The sequence below is a fragment of the Orbicella faveolata genome, unplaced genomic scaffold, assembly GCF_042242905.1.
Source record: "Orbicella faveolata isolate gen_17 unplaced genomic scaffold, um_ofav_v1 contig_4, whole genome shotgun sequence".
Taxonomy (NCBI): Eukaryota; Metazoa; Cnidaria; class Anthozoa; order Scleractinia; family Merulinidae; genus Orbicella; species Orbicella faveolata.
In genome coordinates, this window is record NW_028301569.1 from 6,935,987 (window position 1) to 6,956,256 (window position 20,270).

Consider the following 20,270-nt stretch of genomic DNA (forward strand, 5'->3'; position numbering starts at 1 on the left):
TTCTCTAGTCTGCGACCATTAGACAATGGAGAGCGTTTTGCTCTGGAGAAACAGTAAGAAGAACACCTGATGGCATGTTTAATACGGATAGACAGAAAATTGAATCAGTATCCAGGCAACAACTTATCGCTTAAAAATTTCAGCAAATGGTGTGATCTTGTGACCTGACATGTCGTGTTCACTTAACAAAAATTCTATTATGCATGTTTTTAAAAGGGAAACGCCAAATGTTTAGTCTTCTAAAATTTTGACGTTATTGTAGAATAACAACGGTGTCCTAGCATGCGGTTTGTCGGTAGGAAAACAGATTTCGATCTGTCCCCTACTAAAACTGAAATGGGCTTCTCCCACTACCCCCATTCACAAAGAACTAAACTTTTGAACACAATCGCAAGTTCGTGGATCAAAAGCGAAATAAAAACGCTTTTATTAAGAAACTCCATTGGTGATTAAATGATCAAATCTCCGTTGAACGAATCGAAGCACCAATCGCGAAAAAAATACAGCAGTGATCAAAAGATCAAATCTCTATAGAACGAATCGGATTATTTCTGTGTCCAAAGATTCCCATTGTGAAAATAGATTAACAAGGTGCTTTAGCCGTTGTTTTTATTTGCAGATAATTTGCAATCATTTTTTCTCGTAACTTTTAGCTCGGGAGGTGCATTTAGAGGACATTAAAACACTTGGAGTTGTTTTGTAAACAAACGCACGACTGTTATGTTTGAGCGCGCCGCAATGAATTTCAAATGAGCCGAGCTAGCTGTTGTCAGCGGATCACAAACATGGCGGATCAAGAGGACGATGACTCCGAGTTTGAACGGCAAGGAAGTTTGGAACGGGAGAGTGTAAGCACTGAAAGTAGTTACGACGAAAGCCCGTTAAGTCCGAGAAGTGAAGACTCGGACTGGGGTTTCGGTGCGAATAAAAATGCCGGTTTAGCGCACGTCTTCGACCCTGAGAAACAACGTAACGAGTTGATTAATGCCGAGAAAAAAGCTTCCATCGTTGACTGCCTTTTGTTTGAAATTTACGACCAGTATCACAGCAGAGACTCTGTGGACAGTGATAATGTTACCGAGTGTTCTACCACATCGGGAAGCTTCTACGGTGGCTCTTTCGACCTTGAGGAACGCGGAGAAAGTTGGACAAGAAATGAACTCTTAGGCAAAGGTTAGCACACGCGCAGCGGAACGAAGTTCTTACTGTAAGCCTGTAAGCTTAAATTCAGTAGAATTAGCAACAAATGCACAAAGGTCGAATACTTATTCTCGGTTATTGGTCATCTTCTTGCTGTGTGAGACCAAAATTAATAAGTCAAGCGAATGTTTTCATTTTGCAAAATGTACGCGGAAAGTTACAATTGATCATGATTTTCTTCCAGCAAAATGGCGCGCGTAGTTTTAGTAGTATAATAAGGTTATATACTAGTTCAAAGTTATTTTAGGGGTGATAACCTCAAAAGCAGAGCGTATTTTCTAAAACCTTTTTTACTCTTGTATATTTTCCAAAAACAGTCAGCATTAGTACAGGTGATGTTTTTCAATTTGGTTATTTATTGAACTCGTGTGTTCTGTTCATGATCACACACAGATACAGATGAGCTGAGAGTCATTGCGAAAGAGATGCGAACGAGAATATCCATGTTGTCGACAAAATTAGTCAAACAGCTGAAGAGAAGGGACAAACACGCTTACAAACTGCAAAGAAACTTCGATGTTTTAACGGCGATTCTCCAAGCGGTTTCGCTGAAAAGACGTAAGTACTAATAAAAATAGAATCTCGACTCCCACACACGAATCACGTCACATTGGGAAATTTTAATTTCTTCGATTTCTTTAATAAGCTAACTTGTTTGTGCTAGTTTCAAATCAAAATCCCTATGAAATAGAAACCATTGGAAATCATAGAATTCCAAGGGACGGGATCTCTCTGTGGTAAATTAATTAATTTCAACCCAATTTTTCAGCTCAGACCTCAATACTATTAACAATGATTTCTATATGTAACCTTACGACAAAGGTCGCTGTTTGCTTCTAATAGCCGAGGCTGGGATTAAATTAGAATCACTTTCATTGCAGCCGGGGGAGTTCTTTTTGTAAAGATTTAAAATTTAAAAAGTATTTTTAAACACCTTACAACAGCGTGGTACCTCTAAACAACTCAGCATTTATTTTCCAGTGCGTACATCTGTGTAGATTCGAGCTCCAAATCGATCGTTGAATCGTTCGAAAATCTATTGTAATGCAAATTGCTTGACACGTCTTAATTTTGTCTGCAACATGCAAAGTTATTCTGTGATCAATCACTTTTAGCTTCTGTAAACGGTCTAGTTGACAAGCCTTGAAATTTTACAAGTTTTGTATGTGACCATTGTCAAATGGGAGTAAACCTTTCGCATTGTCATATTGTTCCTGCTGAGTATGTTTTAAGTGGGTCATTTTGTCCAAAACTGTTGCCCTGTGAGGTGTGAAGATTAATTGTAAATATTTCAATTATGGACACAGTCCTGATGTAACCAAGAAACAGTGTCTTTAATGTCACACAGTTTTCACTGTAAATGCTCCAAATTGGCAACATCCTTTGTTCTGAAGAAACTGAGAGATAGATTTGTTAATGTAAATGCAAATTTTACGTATTGCAAGTGACAACCTAATTAAGATGGATTGCTAATCAACGTGCAGACATTTTTGACAGGCCAGTCTTTTCCTTACAAGCTGTCAGATGCAGGATGTAATGCATACAGAAGCAACTTTTTTATACACACTTTTGTGTTTGAAACCAACGGCTTGTGGGATTGTGTTTAAATTTCAAAACAGTTTCATGGGCGATCTTAGTTGAGCAATTGAGGGGGTGCATGGAAAAAGACCCTACAGCTGTATAATTATGTAAGTGACCTCTGATAGACTGCAATGTTCTCCCAGCAAATTGCTTTTCATTTCTTGCTATGAAAAAAGGAGAATTTGACATGAGATCAAGAGTCACTTAGAGCTTTTTCGCACGCACCCCTTCAACTTGTAAAAGAAAGTTGCTGTTGTGAACGTCATTTATCTTTGGAAGGCAAGTCATCTAGATTTTAATGATCTTTTTTAGAAATTTTTATTAATTCTAAATATGTACTAGTTTTACCTAACTTTTTGTACTTGTGTATTGATGAAGGGCGCCGTACTTTCACAATGTAGTTCAGGGGTATTTCTGTCTATCAAAACATTCCTGATCTTACCAAGGAACTGTTTGCTCCAAATTGGCAACATATGTTGTTATTACAAAACTGATATGTAGATTGGTTAAATGTGAAATGCAAATTTTACATGTTGCAAGTGACAACCATATGAATTAAGACAAGATGGATTGCTACATGTAATCAAGGTGGAGACAATCTTTTCCATACGATATGTCGCAATGCATGATGTACATGTAACGCACTTAAAGAAGCAACCTTTTTTATACACACTTTTGTGTTTTGAGCCAGAGGCTTTTAGGATTTTGTTAATAAATACATTCATGTACTTTAAAAATCAAAAAAGGGTTTGGAACCCTATCTATGAGGACTCTTGTTTGAGCATTTTGTAAAAGGAAGTTGCTGATTTTAATGCCCTTTGTCTTTTGATGCTACATCAAGTAAATTCAAATGATTTTCAATTACTATTGTTTTCCAGATATAATTGAAGGGTTTTGTGCAAAAGGGCGTATGTGTCATTTTGGGCTGATTTGTATTTTTTGCAGGATCGAGCTAATTTTTGGCAGACTGACTTGTTTTGACATGAAAAGCATTGTTGCGTAATTGTTTTTGTTGATTTGCGCTTTGTTTTCGAGAAATAACGTGTTACGACAAAACAAACTCGCATCTGGCCAGTTCGGCGCCTTATTCGCTTGCGCTAACGAAGCAACAGTCAGAGAATTGCGTAATTATATGAATTATAAAACTAGCCGCAAATACCAAGCTTCGATGACTTCATCGTTTAGCAAAACAAAGGTTTCTTTTGTTTTTCGCTCAATAAAAGATCTCCAAAAGATACCCTTGGAAAACTGTAATGGTGAAAAAACATATTTTACTAAACAAAACATTTAGTACTTGCGAATTGAACACCTCACTTGCATAATCTGGTTCAGGCTTATACTTCAGTGTTACCATATTACTTCTCCTTGGCCATTACTGTAAAGTGCCGATAATAAGCACTGCACTTATGCAATGTTGTAAAATATTTTACAGTAAGGACACTCAAACCATGACTACTTGACATTATTTTGTACATTTTCTTGACAATTAGAATAGAAGGCTCTTCATATAATGTATGGTGTTTGCATTTTTTAAGTGCAAAAACACCTAATACTCTTGTTAAAAGGAAGAGCCCACATTCTATGGTCACGAGAAAATGTACAATAAAATAGCAAGTGTTCAGTTTGAGTGTCCAGGCTGTAGTTGGGTTTGTAACTGGGGGAATTTACATGTATTTCCGAGGGAGGAGGCTTATGAATGACATAAAGATTAAACATTCATGTGCGATGTATTCTCAATAAGCTTTAGGTTATACAGTGTATATGGTACTTGTTTAAATTCATGACTGATTGATTGATTGATTCTCATAATAGATTGTCACTGGTTTTATTGGCAGTGGATTAAAATACATTGTTTCTCATTTCTTTTAGGAGTGGATACAAAAATCAGATTTTCCTTCATCCCTCAAAGTGGAAAGAAGGCCTTTAAACAGGTAAGATGGCTTTTTCGATTGGTTGTTCAATAACATGCCTGATCACTTGTTGCATTGTTTTTGTGACTCACCCTTCGTAGCTCTTTTTATTCAGACATGGTTGCCTCAAACTGTCACTCAGATTTCAAAGCAGTTCATTTCCTTTTAAATTAACTTATGATGTTATCTTTACTTGTGAATCTTTAAAGACATTTGCACGTATAGGCCACTGTCTACCAGTGGCCTACATGTACAATGTACCTTGAGTTCATTATCTTAGTTTCCTTCATACTGTTCCTTCAGGAATGAAGGTAGGCTTGATTTCTGCTGCTCTCTCAAGTCAGGAAACATTCCTTCTTGAGAAGAGACAGCTGGACACATGAGCAACCAAGCATGTCTGTGATGTAATTTTATAATTTAATGCAGCACTTATGGCCACCAGAAATGTAATCTTACATGTACAACAGTTGATCATAGACAGGCCCACATCACCCCTGTGGCTTGTAACATTTTCCGATTTACCATGCTCTTTTAAATTTAGTCTTCCAACCTCATGTTGTTTCATATTATTGCCGCAGAAGGGTATTATACGCTGTGTTCTAAGGTAGAGTTACAAGTTGAACAGAGCCATTCAACTGTGGTGTAGCAAATTTCACAAATGTATTGTCGCAGTTTGATTGGTTCATACTTATGATCAATTTGTGAATTTGACATCACTAGTTAGCATTTTTCGTTTTGTTATTATGTAAAACAAATAGATTCCATGTTGCTTTGTGTCTGTTCAGTAATTGTTTGAATGTTGCTAACACACAAATCTTGAATATCACACAATTTCATGGCTACGTTGAGAAGGAATAATCTTATGCAACCTGCCCGACTCGTGCAGGCACATTTCTGATTGGTGTAAATTAACAATTTCAGGCTCACGCATCTGCATGTAGCTCTGTACCTTCAGGGAAGGAGCGTGGGCTTCTTTTCCAAACAGTGGCTGGTAATCAAGCCTAAAATAATTATAGGGTCAAAACATACTTTAGGGGTTTTATATGGTGTACACTACTTAGTTAATATTCCTTTCTGGAGTCTAAGCCACTGTGAGTTTGGTTTGTTTGGTCAGGGACTTTTACCAATCAGCAGCAGCCCTTGCAAAGTATTTTGTGCAGAGGAACCCCGCTTGATGGACACCTTGTTGTGCACAGTTTTGTTTGTCCCAACAAAAAGCTTGCTCGTATTCTCTCTTACTTTAGCCGGCTTAATGTGGACAATGGTTAATACGGACAACAGACACTTAAATGTGAACTGAAAGAAATCCTCCCATACAAAGTTGACCTTGTTCTATGGACAACAGTTATCTTGTGCCTTTGTACATACTGTACATGTACATAAAGTATATGTTAAGATTGAGTGCACCATCAGAAAATGAAAGCTTTCCACAGGTTACTTAATACATTTCATTACTAAATACATAAAGTAGCATGACAGCATGAATGTCCCATCTTTCTTCTGGTGTTTTGATCCCTTGAAACCTCGAGTATGAGGCATTTGATTACTGTATTGATTGTTGGGCTTCTTCGGCTCTTCGGTTGCATTTTAAGATCCAAAAATTTGTTCTGTTTCTTTTAATATTGTAAATTTTGTATGTTTTAGTCCAGTGTCTATGTTTCAATAAAACATGTGTCTGTGGCATTTATTCTGACAGCCCATATAATACAGACACTTGAGCATATCTCCTTGGTGTTTGTTTAACTGGGTGTACTGTAGTAGGGGCTGAAAGGGAGGGAGGGAGCATGAACTTGTGAATTAATTTTTTTTGTCTTTGAAAGAATTATCTTTGGTAGCAAATGGTTTTATTTAACAGTTAATAAGTTAAAATTATTTTTATTTTAAAAAAATATCCCTCTACTCCTTATTGAATTATCTCTCTCCTCTCACATTTGACATTGTTTCTTCACATACAGTCATTGTTAAACTAAGTGTTTATTATTCTTCTTAGTGGCTTGCTGCTTTCAAAGCCATTGCTAGGCTAAAGGAAGGTGTACCATCACAGTGGAGAAGAAGGGTAAGTTCATTATTTATTTTCTGTTCATACACGTACTGAACTGGTGTGTGACACAGACACAAAAAAACTGGGGACTGAACTTGGGTGTGACACACAAAAACTGGGGATATTTCGTATAACTCAAGGTAATTAGAATTTAATGGAACCTAGCCCTCATTCTTGTGGGAGACACAGTGACTTGCAGTGCATAAGATTCTGGAACAAGGTTCAAGGGCTGGCCATGTTCATGGTGTTGTGCTCTAATAGACAAGATGCTTAACTCTTACAGTACCTCTCACCACCCAGAAGAACTGGCAAACAATTCTGGTACACCAGTGTGACAAAATTCTGGGCAGGGAATAGCGGACAATTGACTAATACCCCTAGTTGCTGCGTCGCTGCATGCTACAGTACTTACAGTACATGACCTTGATAAGCCCCTGCTGTGTTGGCCAATTCCTAATACCTCCGTGTTCTTAAACTGCTTAACTTTAATTTGTTATAAAAATGATTAACTAAAGAGAACTTAATCCTCAATTTATCACTTTTTCAGGATTTAAACCTGCAGCTAATAGCTTTGATGTTTATTGATAGTTGATGAAGGTTTTTTTAATGTCACCTTCATTTTCCAAGGCTTAATAGCCTAAAAGGGATATTTTTCAATACCGGTATTTATCGTTAGATCATTAGAACAGTTTTGAATTGAGTGCCATAAAACCAAAACCAAAACCAAAATACTCAATCACTCTAGCCAATCACAAAGGACACAGACAATCCAATGAACCAATCAAAAAATGAAGCAATAAGATGTACATAAAGCCGTATGCAAAGGTTGGGAAAACCAGTGTAAATGTTTGATTGGATCAAAAAGGGGCACAAATTTTTTAAGCCAATTGTTTAGCATAGAGATGCAAAATTTATTACTTTTCGACACTCAAATGTATTATTAGAGCAGTTTTCAATTGAGTGTCGTAAAACCAAAACCAAACCAATTACTTACCAATTAGACTACTCAGCCAATCTCAAACCATAGTAAAACCAAAACCAAAACCAAAGTAATTGTCTAATTACTTTCAACACTCAAATGAAAACCGCTCTAACTACAGTACATGTAATAACTTTCAACCAATTCCTTTCAGCTGTGGTTATGTCTGGCTGAGAGCAAGATAAAGGATTTGGACTGGGAGAAAACAGCCAAGTTTTGTTTTAATGAGAAGAGTAACCCAGATGATGATGAGCTGGGATCACAGATAGTCAAGGTGAGGAATATCAGATGAAACACTCATATGTACATGTGTCGTCAAAGTTGAAATACAGTGGAGGAGGACAACAGAAGTCAGAACCTTTTTTCGTCCTTACCTTGAGATACTGCTCCTGCATAATGCTTTTCAAGTCAATCAGTCTCTCAGCAAATTTCTGTTTTAAGTTATGTGTTTTGTAAGTATTTGTGTACAGTTTTTGATAGTCCAGGCAACATCAAAAGTTATAAATTTGCCTGCCCAAAGTGCCATTCCTGTATGTAGTCAGTGTGAAAAGAAAGTCCCGTGTAATGGCCTGGGGTTAGTGAATTTCTCAGTCATGCAAGTGAATTCATGTTCTTTGCTTGCCCGATGGGCAAGTAAAGTTTCTTGGGAAAAGTTTTGAAGGAATTCAAATTACCGGTACAGAAATACTGTGAGAGATGAAATTTTTGAGGGGCTAGTTAGAATAATGTTTGAGCTAGTACATCATGGTAAGAGCTTGCCTGAATGACCTGCCCAGAAATTGGTTTTCTTTGCACCCTGGTAGGGCAGCGTGTGTCTGTCAGTTATTTGTTTTAACATCATGTGTATTGATCATGGACACACAGCATCCTTGCAACCATTACCTGCATGTAAATGCTATTTTAAGGTATTCATCAGCGGGACAAAGGCTGTGGGAGAAGTTGGAAGTATACCTCTTCTTGTAGGCTTATAATTCTGTGTCATCTGTCATAGTGTACATTTGGCTACTGTGATTGTTTCGAGTCTAGGGCCATTGTGTCTGTTGTTTGGTCTTTTGTTCTCTCAAAGGGTATGGAGCCATTCATGTGAGACCTAGTGAGAGCTCCTACTCAACCCAGAGAAGTCTGGTGTGACATGTATAATCTCTTCCCAGGGGTTGCCAGTCCCTTGGGTTGCATGAGTCTTTCTTTTTTTGGGCTTGGTACATGCACCTCTGAAGGTGCAGTGCCCTCAAGGGTAGCGCACTCACCTCTGGATCAAGCAGTCCAGGTTCGAGTCCTGACCAGGGATGTTTTAGGCAAGACGCTCTACTCTCACAGTGCCTTTCTCCATCCAGGTGTATAAATGGATACCAGCAAATTTAATGCTGGTTGTAATGCTACGATGGACTAGCATCCCATCCTCGAGGGAGTCGAAATGCTCCAAAAACCAGAGATAAGCCCTGGCCTGACGGGCCACTTGGCTCATATGCAGACTTTGTCTTTGTTACTTTTCTCATGCATTGCAATTAAACCTTTGACTTTTGTAGGATCTCCATCGCACCGGCTGTAGCTGGTTTTGTGGTCAGGACACTCCAGAAGAGAGAGCCTCCCTGAAGCGAGTTCTGTTAGCCTATGCCAGGCGTAACAAGGCTGTGGGTTACTGTCAAGGGTTCAATGTCATTGCAGCGTTGATTCTTCAAGTCATGGAAAGAAACGAGGAAGATGCACTGAAGGTAAGTTTGCCTATAAAATCTCCTTACTAGTCTCCATACATCTTCATCAGTACTATTTGGGAGAATTTAATGCAGAATACGCAATGGCCTATTAATGTTTAGTGCGCCAGTTGAACTCTGGATTGAGCAGTCCAGGTTCGAGCCCAGGCCAGGGTCATTGCTCTGTATTCTTGGGCAAGACACTTTACTCTCACAGTGCCTTTCTCCATGCAGGTGACTATAAATGGGTACTGGGGAATCTAATGCTGGGGGTGACCCTGCAATGGACGAGCATCCTATTCAAGGGAGAGGTTTTAAGAGTATTTAAAAATACTCTTAGTTGCTTCCTGTTACAGAAACCGGAGATAAGCACTAACCCGATGGGTCACTGTGCTTGAATGCAGACTTTATCATTACCTAATGGTCCATACTGGTTCTAGTCATCAAATAAGACCACTCTTGTCTCCAACAGGAATTTTTGTAGTTGAGTGCAAGTGCCATCGCTAGGATGAATCATTACTGTAAGCTGTGATAAATGTTAAGGCTATGTGACTGGTCAAGATTAAGACTTACACAATCTAGCATATGCTTTCTTCTTTAGGTCATGGTTTACGTCATTGATCACGTGCTACCCACCAACTATTTTGCAAACAATCTGCGCGCGTTGTCTGTCGACATGGCGGTGCTCCGTGACTTGATGCGAGCGAAGCTGGAGAGGCTTTCCGAGCACCTAGACAGCTTACAAGCGCAAGCTTTGTCACAGAATGGTTCAAACGCCATGTATGAACCGCCCTTGATCAACGTGTTCACCATGCAGTGGTTTCTAACACTGTTTGCGACATGTCTGCCCGAGGAGACTGTGCTTCGCGTGTGGGATTCTATTTTGTTGGAAGGCTCTGAGGTGCTTCTAAGAGCTGCTGTTGCTATCTGGGGTAAACTGGGAGAGTAAGTGTCAAACCATGCTTTGTTAGTCAGTGAGTGAGTGAGTGAGTGAGTGAGTGAGTCAGTCAGTCAGTCAGTCATTCAGCGAGTCAGTCAGTGAGTCAGTCAGTGAGTCAGTGAGTCAGTGAGTCAGTGAGTCAGTGAGTCAGTGAGTCAGTGAGTCAGTGAGTCAGTGAGTCAGTCGGTCGGTCAGTCTGTCAGTCAGCGAGTCGGACAATCATTCAGACAGTCAGTCAGTCAGTCAGTGAGATAGTCAGTCAGTCAGTCAGTCAGTCAGTCAATCAGTCAGTCAGTCGGTCAGTCAGTCAGTCAAACTACTTTCGAAAACTTTACAGTTCATATAACGTACATATTATCAGATAGCTTTTTCCCTGAGATTTGGACAGGTAGAGGCTATTTTCAGGAGATAGACTTGTTTGCATTGTTGTTAGCGAAAAAAAAAAGAAGAGAAAGTTCGCCTTAAATCGTCACGCGATCTTAAATAGGTTGTTACCAATGGAGCTGTTCAAATCTGTCTTTTCTGTCGTGTAGAGTTGATTCCAGAAACTCTTCTTTTTTCTCTGATATACTAGAAACCCTTAAAGACACAAGTAAAAGTAACCGTGCACGAACGCGCCATAAAACATCTGTTTTGAGCTTGCGTGCCTATCAGTGAACCATAAGTGTTAATATTAAACCATCTTTAAATTAAGAGGCTCGCTATCTCTCCCACAGGCGCCTCGAGGACGTGGAGACTTCAGACGACTTTTACAGCACAATGGGTTTACTTATACAAGACGTTTTGACTGGAAATGTCATAGATTGTCAAACATTAATGCAGGTAACGTGAGTCATATGAAAATTTCCATGAAAGCGTCATTTTTGTTTGTCCAGGTTTTGGCTTGTCAGCTTTTTTTTTGTTTACTTAAGTTTTAAACGTATTGAGAATTCGTTACTTTCATGTTGATGCAATCAGTAACCCATAATATTTAATATATGAGCCTGTGATCAAAAATAGCATTTTAGTTGTCCAGAATCGGCAATTTTCTAAAATTGTTCACGCACTCGGTCAGTAACGAACGTTTACGGAAGATTCGATTGGTACTAGAGCTTGGTTCGGAAAGTGCTCGTTCACATTCGTCAGGCATTCGGATTTAAACAAAGAACCTTTGCGGAAGAGCTTTGCGGAAGAGCTTTGCGGAAGAGCTTTGCGGAAAACGATCGGTCTTCAGTTTTCGTGACTTTCAGCCTGCATTCACAGTAAAAGTAGAGGTCTTGGCAAAAAGTTTAATTTTTTTCCTGTTGTCTACTTAACCGAGTGGTTATTTGGAAGGTTTGCTGAATCAAGTAGTCTTGACCGACAAGATTTACTGTGCAGCACAATGACTTCTCGAGCCGTGTGCATTTTGTTACATTTCCTAGCCGTCTTTTGCAAAACAAACTGAAATAACTGAATTATTAATTTGTACCCCTCAGTTTTTTTTCTTTTGATGTATTTTCTCGAGAACGTCAACCGTGGCTGTTGAATTTTCCTTGTTCCACTGAATTTCAACGCTTATGTTTTTTAATTCTACCAAAGCACAGCTGTGACGCCGTGAAGACACAAGCCAAATTTATCTACATACATGTAATTGCGAAATACTTCATTTTGTGGAGTTTGAATCTATTGTTTTTTACCCTCGGGGTCTGGACTGTGGTTACTTAAATCCTCGCCTCTCCTGAATATTTACACTGAGAGGACTGATAATACGTTTTTGGTAGACTTTACTTTCGGAAATTACTGTGGGTGTGTTCTGTTAAACAGGGACCAAAAACACTAACGAGTATTGAGCGGGGTTTGACTATGTTGCAATTGAAGTAAACTTACCTTGTGTTTGTAGGAGGTGTACGCTCTGGCGCCGTTTCCTTTACCAGGCTTAGCAGAGCTTCGAGAACAGTACACTTATAACATCAATCCGTTTTCGGATGCTTCCGGCGATAGGAACCCGCGATCAGCACTGGGGCGCGGTTCAAGTGACGAAGAAGAGGACGTTGACGACCTGGAAGGAGTCGGTTGTCTAGGGGCTTTGTTACCATTCTCGGAATTTGCCCCTGGCAACGGGATCAAGGCCTTAGGTCCTGGCGATACGGATGTGAATGACATAGCAGCTGCTAGCCCTGGTGTGTTTGCTACTGACGGATATTCGCCGCTACCTTACACTACAAAGCAGTTCGGGTCTAGAGGAAGTCGAGTTCACGAAGAGATGTCTTATTTGCAGAAGCAGTATGCCAGGATGCGGCAAATGCAACAGAATGCTGTAGTAGTGTTTTCTGAGGCTACAGTGCAAAATATACAGGAATCCGAAAAACGAAAGAGCATCCCTGCCGCTATAAACCATCTGCTTGTCTCGGCCACTAAGAAGAAGATTAAAACTGCTAGAGGTCATTTTGGGGTTAAGAAAGGAAACGAAACGAAAACCAGCGAAAGGCTGAGTGTTGATGATGCGACGGTTAATCACAAAGGTGAGGCGAAGCTTGAAGTGAAACCGAATGCTTACGAGAAGGAAAGCATGCAGCATTTGAACGAGTTGTTCAAAGGAGATCAGAAAGAACGAAAAGAGGTCAGACAGATCACAGAGGAGGAACACCCTACAAAGACTGCTAGTAAAGATGTCGAAACTGCTAGTAAAGAAGTAGAAACTGCAAGTAAGGAAGTCGAAACTAAAAGGACAAAGGAGAAGTTTTCAAGTGAAAAGCAAAACGAAGAGAAGAAAGATCGAGTTGTGGATGAAAAACCAGCTAAAAAGGACAAGAAAGTCGCGCCGTTAAACACGCGTAAAATCCAACATGTCGGATTGAACGGCGAGGTATCATCGTTAGAAACTGGAAAATCCAAGAAAAATCCGTCTGTAGTATTCGGATTCAATTCTGGTCGTAAACCGCCTAAAGTTACGGTTGTGGAATCCTCATCATTGAAAGTGACCGCCGCGAACAATGAAACACCTCTTAGACCTGTGAAGGTCGTGGACAGAAAGAGCGCTTCTGTTCTCGATACGGGTGCGGGTACCTTCAGTGGTACCGGACGGGTGTTTACCCGCTCGAATCACGGGTCGAGTAACTCTAACAACAGTTCGTGGCTAATGGAGGAAGACAAGAGATGTAAATATCCCGATAACTTCAGACCTTTTCCTCAGCGAAACAAGCAACCGAGCAGAAGCCGGATTCTTTACGGTCACTTGTCGGACAAAGGTGCGAAGCGAATGGACGCATTTCAGGGCAGAAAGGAAACTCGACAAGGTTTTAACGGAGTTGCTGTCAATGGGACAACAGATAGCAAACGAAGTTAGCCTTAACATTACTTTTGCTCACTTTTGAATGAAATCACGAAATTGTTATCAAAGAACGTAACTCAAAAAATGATCTCTCGCACAGTCGAAGGAGCGAACATTCGGAGTTTCCGTAATGCTTCCGTTCGGAGAACGAGCGAGAATCGGAAACTCTTCGAGTCCGATGATTCGCTACACGTGACGTGACTTTCGGACCGCCCGTGCTACTTCCGATTTGACAACTAGAATCGTTAACTCTTCGGCTGGGACAATTTACAAAAAACGGCATGAGATGTAACCTGATCCTCGTAGGAAAAGATGGCGCCCGCACATTTTACTACAATACCATGCGAGCATCACTAGGAAAGCCATATTTTTTCGATATTTCTCGCCGTGCTAACGACACTGTGTATGTTAGGTTTGAAGATTTTGGAACTTTTCTGTACGTTTTTATGGGTGTTGTTTAAGTTTTCGAGCGCTAGGTATTTTTGGTAAATGAACCAGTCGCCATCCTTTTTCCTACCGAGGATTAGAAGCGATAATTTTTATTAAAGTAGTGTTCGGTTACTATGTTGTCCGTAAATGGCACTCGTTCCGGAGACTGTGCATAGGTTGTTGTTGTAAGACGTTTACAGGCAAAATGTGAAAGTTCATCGCAAGCATACTCAAACGAAAATCGTATTATCATGAGTAGAAGCCGGAAATGGTTTTTATGTGACAACCCGAACTAACAGACAAAGTTGGATAGCGAGAGAACGGAAAAAAAGAGTTGAGAGGTAGAATTTATGATTAGTTTCCATAACAACCAGAATTAACACAATAATTATCCTAAAATATTTTATAATGTACCTTAATCATTCAAAGATAAATTAGAATGTCATAACTTACATATATATAAATCATCAATTCAGTGGTATAAGATGGGAATTACATTTTCGACGGGGGGGAGATTCTGACTGAAATTTTCAGAACTTTGAACATTTTCTGCTGGTTACATGTTAGTTAGTTTCATTCTTTTCCCTCATTCTTTATACTCGGCAGGAATTTTTCTTTTCATTTGTTGCTCTCCTTCCTCAAAAATGCAATGGTCCATCCTTCATTAAAATTGGAGGGCCATATTTTTTAGGGTAAAACAATTTTCATGTCACATCTGTGGGTTACTATATGTATAAAATAGTGAAAATTATTGTAAAATGAGTATATTTTTGGAGGCCTTTGGAACTCTTTCATGCCTTTTATGCCTTATGCCCATGTATATCTCATGTATTTAAACTGTAATTGAAAATATATTTAAAATAGGCCTTATCTTTAAGGTGCTAGTATTTAAGGGTTCGGTTAATTAGAATATTGAACATTACTTGAGGTGTGTTTCATCTGTGACTTAGGCTTTCTTATCGCGAGTGTTCACATGACTTCACGGTGGCCATATCAGTGTACCGAATCAATGAAAAGGCGGCCATGTTGGGCGCCGTCCACAGTGCGCCGAAGGAATTTGAAAACGGGGTTTTCACTCTGAAAACAGTTAAAATGTTTTCGTCTGCACTACGCCGGAGAAATTTGATTTGTAATTTTATAAGATGTACATGACATATTTATTCCTAGATGACAAACGTGAAGAAATCAAAGGCTAGTATGGAAAAGACTGTGTGAAAGAATAGGACTCAGAAGGACATAAACCGAAAGTCAACAAACTGAACTATTTTATTGGTTTAGAAAAGATAAAATAAAAATTTACCTTGAAATAATGTGAGAGTGTGATTATGTTCATTGCCGAAATTATTTCAGTTGCGTCTTTTGCATCAGTGTAATGAACTGTGTTAAAGAAGTTTTAAATGCTTACACATCATTTAAATGCTTATACATCTCCCTTAAAAGGGTGAGAAGTTATCGCGAAGCTTGTCAAGTACATAATAGTGTTCTCGAATCGTAAGAAGCCCCTTGGCCATCAGCGAGGTTTCTCTTAATCTGAAATAATTGAGCGATAATTCAACGTCTAATAGCACGGATAAGATTCGCGACTGCATTCTTGTTCCGTGCTTTCGATCATTTCTGTGAGTGGATTACAATAATCCGTTGAAAATTCCCGCAAAGGCGTCTTGTTCCTCGTGATCTTTTTCACAACTAGAAAAGGAAAGCAACAATTAAGAAGTATTAGATGGCCTTGAGTTAGCCGTACAGCACTCTTGATATCAATGAAAGAAGTGGTATAGGCAATTGGATGTGCTTGTGAGTGAGCGAATGAGTTTTAAAGACTGCTCACTCTCAAAGGTAGTAAAAAAACCTAAGTAAATAAAAAGAATGGAGCCAGGAGGTCGTATCAACGTCGCACCTAATTGAAATCACCAATCACGTTGAGTCGTTTAATATCTTTCCCTATGCTGCTATTTAGTAGCAAGATTTTCGCGTCCCTCTCAGAAGGGACAGTACGAGTTGAACCAGTTGTCCGTTTGACTGAAATAATTCGAACAGTGATGTGGCATTACAGTTAACTAGAAACTTACCTCTTGAATGATTTGGAAGAGAAGAAAGAAGAAGAGATGGGGCTGAAAGAAAAGGGATAAAGTGTCAACACATGCTTACTCGTTGTACCACTACCATGAGAATGCTACATATATGTCATGAATTGTATTTGGTGAAATGCCTGGCTTTATGGTACATGTTAAGCCTAGTTCACACTAGCGACATGACGTAATAAGGACGTTATGTCGTTAAGTTTGCAGTGTGAACATCCTGACGTAATGACATAACAGCAAGATACATTAACGGCATGAACACAACGACATAAGGAAAACAAGTGATATTTTCGTTAATCTTTATGTCCATGTTCACATTGCCGTCACTAGTGTGAACTAGGCCTTAGTTGCGTGTGAGTCAAAATTAGTCACATGCTATCATTGTGAAAGATTGCAATGGTGCGATCGATACTTTGCATACAACGTCGCACTTAAGGGGAAAACTGTACGCAAGTTACGAAACGTATGGTTACTTAAACAGTGCTGGATTGTCTGACATTCATCACAATAATTGATTTACCTTTGTTCACATCGATTTGTGCTGAAATCGTCGTCGATCATAGGAACGCTTTCTTCTTCTAAGCAAATTGTTTCTTTCATCTCCAAGGGTTCCAACGTGGTTGAGCTCAACATGCTTTGGAGATTTTCGCTGGATTGCTGGTTTGAGCTTGAAGAGTTTCTTCGCTGAAGAGGTTTAGTAAACACGGGCAAAATATCCCATTCTTCTTTCTCTAACCCAACAGGTAGAGGATCGTGTGTTAATGTGCTCCAGTTTTGACGCAGGGCGACTCTTTCAGTTGTGCCATTTTTAAACTGCTCTTCATTCCAATTTTCATTGTATGCACGCCTTGCGGACCGCCCACGACCAGTCATCTCAAAATCATCCGCTCCAGGGGTGGGTGGCGGGGGCGGCAATGGATGTGAAATTCGTTTGGGGTTCTCCTTGGGTTGACTGTACATGTGATCAACTGATAAAGAGGTATTATATGCTACTTTCGCTTTCGGCCGTGTTATAAATTGTGAACTCGGCAGGAGTCGTTTGTTGACTTTATCGGACGTCCTACTTTTGACTTTTTGACTTTTGACATTTGAATTACCTTGATGCCTTTCAGCAGCAGTGAACTGGTGAGACCGCGAAGAATTGTTCGCCCTTTCCAATGAGTTCTGGTCTGGTGGGCTGGCAAAGCTATCACTGTCATCATTTAAAATCAAGGCAAGTTCGTCCTCATTCCATAACTCGTCAACGCTAAAGCAGGGTAACTCATCAGCAAAATGATCTGATGAAATAAAACAAAGCTTGTTTTTTTTTTTTTTTTTGGAAAGAAGCATTCTTATTACTCTTTCCATTATGTAAGCCATGTAACATATCTCTCGTGCAAGACACAAACAAACGAACAAACCAACCAACCAACCAACCAACAAACAAACAAACAAACCAAAAAACAAACACTTTATAAGCATTCTGATTTGGTGTACTCTCCAAGACAGGAATAAGGGTCACATTTTTTTTACAATACAGCGACTTGCATTACTTACAATACTGACACCTACCGTTACAACTACCATTACAATACATCCACTTACACAACTTAGAATACAACACAGCTACTTTACACCACATGCAATACTTGTAAAGCTACCAGAAGCTATTTTACATTGTTTACAATACTAGTACTTCACACTACTTACAATACTATTTACGACACTGATACAGGTACTTTACACTAATAAAGGTCCCATAGACGTCAATACTTATTTTAATGAGCAATAACAGACAGGTTTACCATCGTCTTCAAAATCTTCCCCCATATCTTGGTATTTTTCCATTTGCTGTTGGTGCCAGTCAATTTCGTCCCAACAACTTTCACCAGGAGCTATTTTCGTAACAGAGTCAACGTCCTCGACCTTCACTACAGCGGTATCCACCTGATGGTGAAATGGCGTCTTGCGAGAGTACCCAAATCTTTCATCAAGAGTTAAATCCACGAAACTGGTTTCTCCAGTCTCTTGCCCTGACATCTTAACAACAGAAATTTCATTAGGTAGCACCATTGCATTGTATCGATCATAATACCCTATGTGGTTATCCAAAATAAAATACATACTAAAAGAAATTCATTTTACTTTAAGTCACTAATCAGGACTCTCCCTCATAGAGTTTTAACAGTGAAAAAATAACTACTGATGGTCTATTGGAAATTGGCATTCAGATTGGTATTTCAAATAAATTTAATCTGTTTTTCCATTTTTAAAAGTCAATATTGCAAAAATTATTTTACTTTTATTCGAATGGAGGTAAGAAAGCAAGGGGGTACAGGAAGGTAAAAGAGGACTAATTAGATAGAAATGATCGGACAACCGAACTCGCTGTATAAAATAACTGAGATGCTACGCGCGCTCTCATTGGTCGATAGGTGTGTTAGATGAAAGGATGTAAACACGGTTGTGACGTTTTAGATTCGCGCGCATTCTTGAAAAATATGTTACAATATAAACATCAGGGCCGGGGGTTGGGTGACTTCTCTTCTTGGTTTGCATACTGTCTCGAATTCTCCGATCCCCCCGTGTTTAGATAAGACTATGCAAACACGAAAAAAGTGCTCTATTGCTTAGATAACATGAGAGTAGTTAGCTAGTCGATAGTTACCTTCAGACGTTTAGCTGGTGTTCCAGGGATCGCTTGAGTTCTTTGGTGAAGATTTTTCAAGAACATGTCTATGTTACTTCTCTCTTCTGCATTCTTTCTGACTACATCTGTAAAACAGCCTAAGTTACCAATAGAGCTCTCCGTGCATGGCTAGCTATGGCTGCTAACATGCTGAGACTTTACTTTGTTTTGGTAATGGTTATTCAACTTATTCAACCCCTGCACGGCCCCCTGCACATAACCTGAAATTTCATTCGTCCCATCTAATCTTAGAAAACCACCAGCTTCGTAATAACAAATAAATATATAACGGGGTCCCAAATTTAACGTTCACTCTGATGTAGAGAGTCTTGTAAATTTTGACTGTTTACATATGGTCTGATGTCATTTGATAAATAATCAGAGGCTTATATTGAGACACCATTTGTTTCAATCCATTTTAAGGCATTTTTGCCCTTGCATTAGGCGTAGGATTTGTCGTATTAAGTACACTCGCATAATGCAAGCAGTGGAGACGCGCGCCAACGGTCCTGACCATCATTAGGTGATTGATTATCTTGTATTCGACTTAGTTGCGGGTTGAAAGCGAGTTACCTTTGGTTGGTGTACTCTTGGATGGTAAACGGTTTGGTTCCTCATTCTGGTCTATCTAAACGGTGAAGTTAGGAATGCTCTATTAACCTTTCTGTACTAAAGTAAGCTAAGCTTTAAAGTAGCACTGTTTATTGCGCTGTTTAAGGTGGATCTAACTTTCATTTCTGTAGTATATCTAGCAGTAATTTCATGTGGTGCTGTTATGATTCTTCGAAGTGAAGCCTGGTGGTTGTGGACTGGTCGTGTTTTCATGGTTAGGTAAAGATTTTAGGAAGACAAAAAGTAACTTACTTCTGGCCTCTTTTTCTTGGCTTTGGAGACCACGCCTTGCTTGCAGCATTCATGGCCACATGTGGGTTGCATTAAGGAAGCAACATTACTTTCAAGCTCTTTCAATTGGTGAAACATAGTATTAGAGTGTTATATTTTGTTTCGTTGTACGTGTTTTTCTTTTGCTGAAACGTTGATCAGTTTACCCAAGGGAGGTGCAGGAAACTGATGGGCCCGGAGTCGAGTAGCTGTAGCGGGGCTAGTGACGTTAGTTATATCGGCTTCAGTTGGATAGGAGGAAGTTAACCACATTGTACCTAAAACCTATCACTCCCACAGTTTCTCTCTACTTCGGAGAAATGAATAAATCAAAATTAAAGGAACAAGCTAAAAAAATGTGCTAGGTAATGCAATTACTACAAACACCCTTCTTCAGAGGTGAGGGAGGGTAGGTTAATAACCAGTCATAGATCAGACTAGCTTCCATTTCAGAGGGAAGAGGAAAGTAGCATTAGCATATGTTCATGCTATAGAGGGTGGAGATAAATGTATGCTTCGGCCTGATTAGCTACTAGGCTTGAATAAGAATTTACTTGAAAAAAAAAACAAAATAAAACA

The 20,270-nt window shown here is 39.4% G+C and overlaps 2 protein-coding genes across 2 annotated transcripts; one reads left to right on the top strand and one right to left on the bottom strand.

The window, feature by feature from the left end:
• The first annotated feature begins 728 nt into the window (after nucleotides 1-728).
• On the top strand, nucleotides 729-15,373 carry LOC110045479 (TBC1 domain family member 30-like). Its single transcript, XM_089276000.1, has 9 exons — nucleotides 729-1,173; nucleotides 1,594-1,758; nucleotides 4,651-4,712; nucleotides 6,682-6,747; nucleotides 7,866-7,985; nucleotides 9,238-9,423; nucleotides 10,004-10,347; nucleotides 11,059-11,164; nucleotides 12,204-15,373. Exons 1-9 carry the CDS (start codon nucleotides 750-752, stop codon nucleotides 13,647-13,649), a joined length of 2,919 nt encoding a protein of 972 aa, XP_089132126.1. The 5' UTR covers nucleotides 729-749; the 3' UTR covers nucleotides 13,650-15,373.
• LOC110045456 (uncharacterized) lies at nucleotides 14,452-20,270 on the bottom strand. The gene is made up of 7 exons (XM_089276001.1): nucleotides 19,674-20,270; nucleotides 19,383-19,437; nucleotides 18,789-18,895; nucleotides 17,926-18,160; nucleotides 16,662-17,418; nucleotides 16,130-16,171; nucleotides 14,452-15,749 (listed from the first exon to the last, which is right to left on the bottom strand). Exons 1-7 carry the CDS (start codon nucleotides 19,788-19,790, stop codon nucleotides 15,689-15,691), a joined length of 1,374 nt encoding a protein of 457 aa, XP_089132127.1. The 5' UTR covers nucleotides 19,791-20,270; the 3' UTR covers nucleotides 14,452-15,688.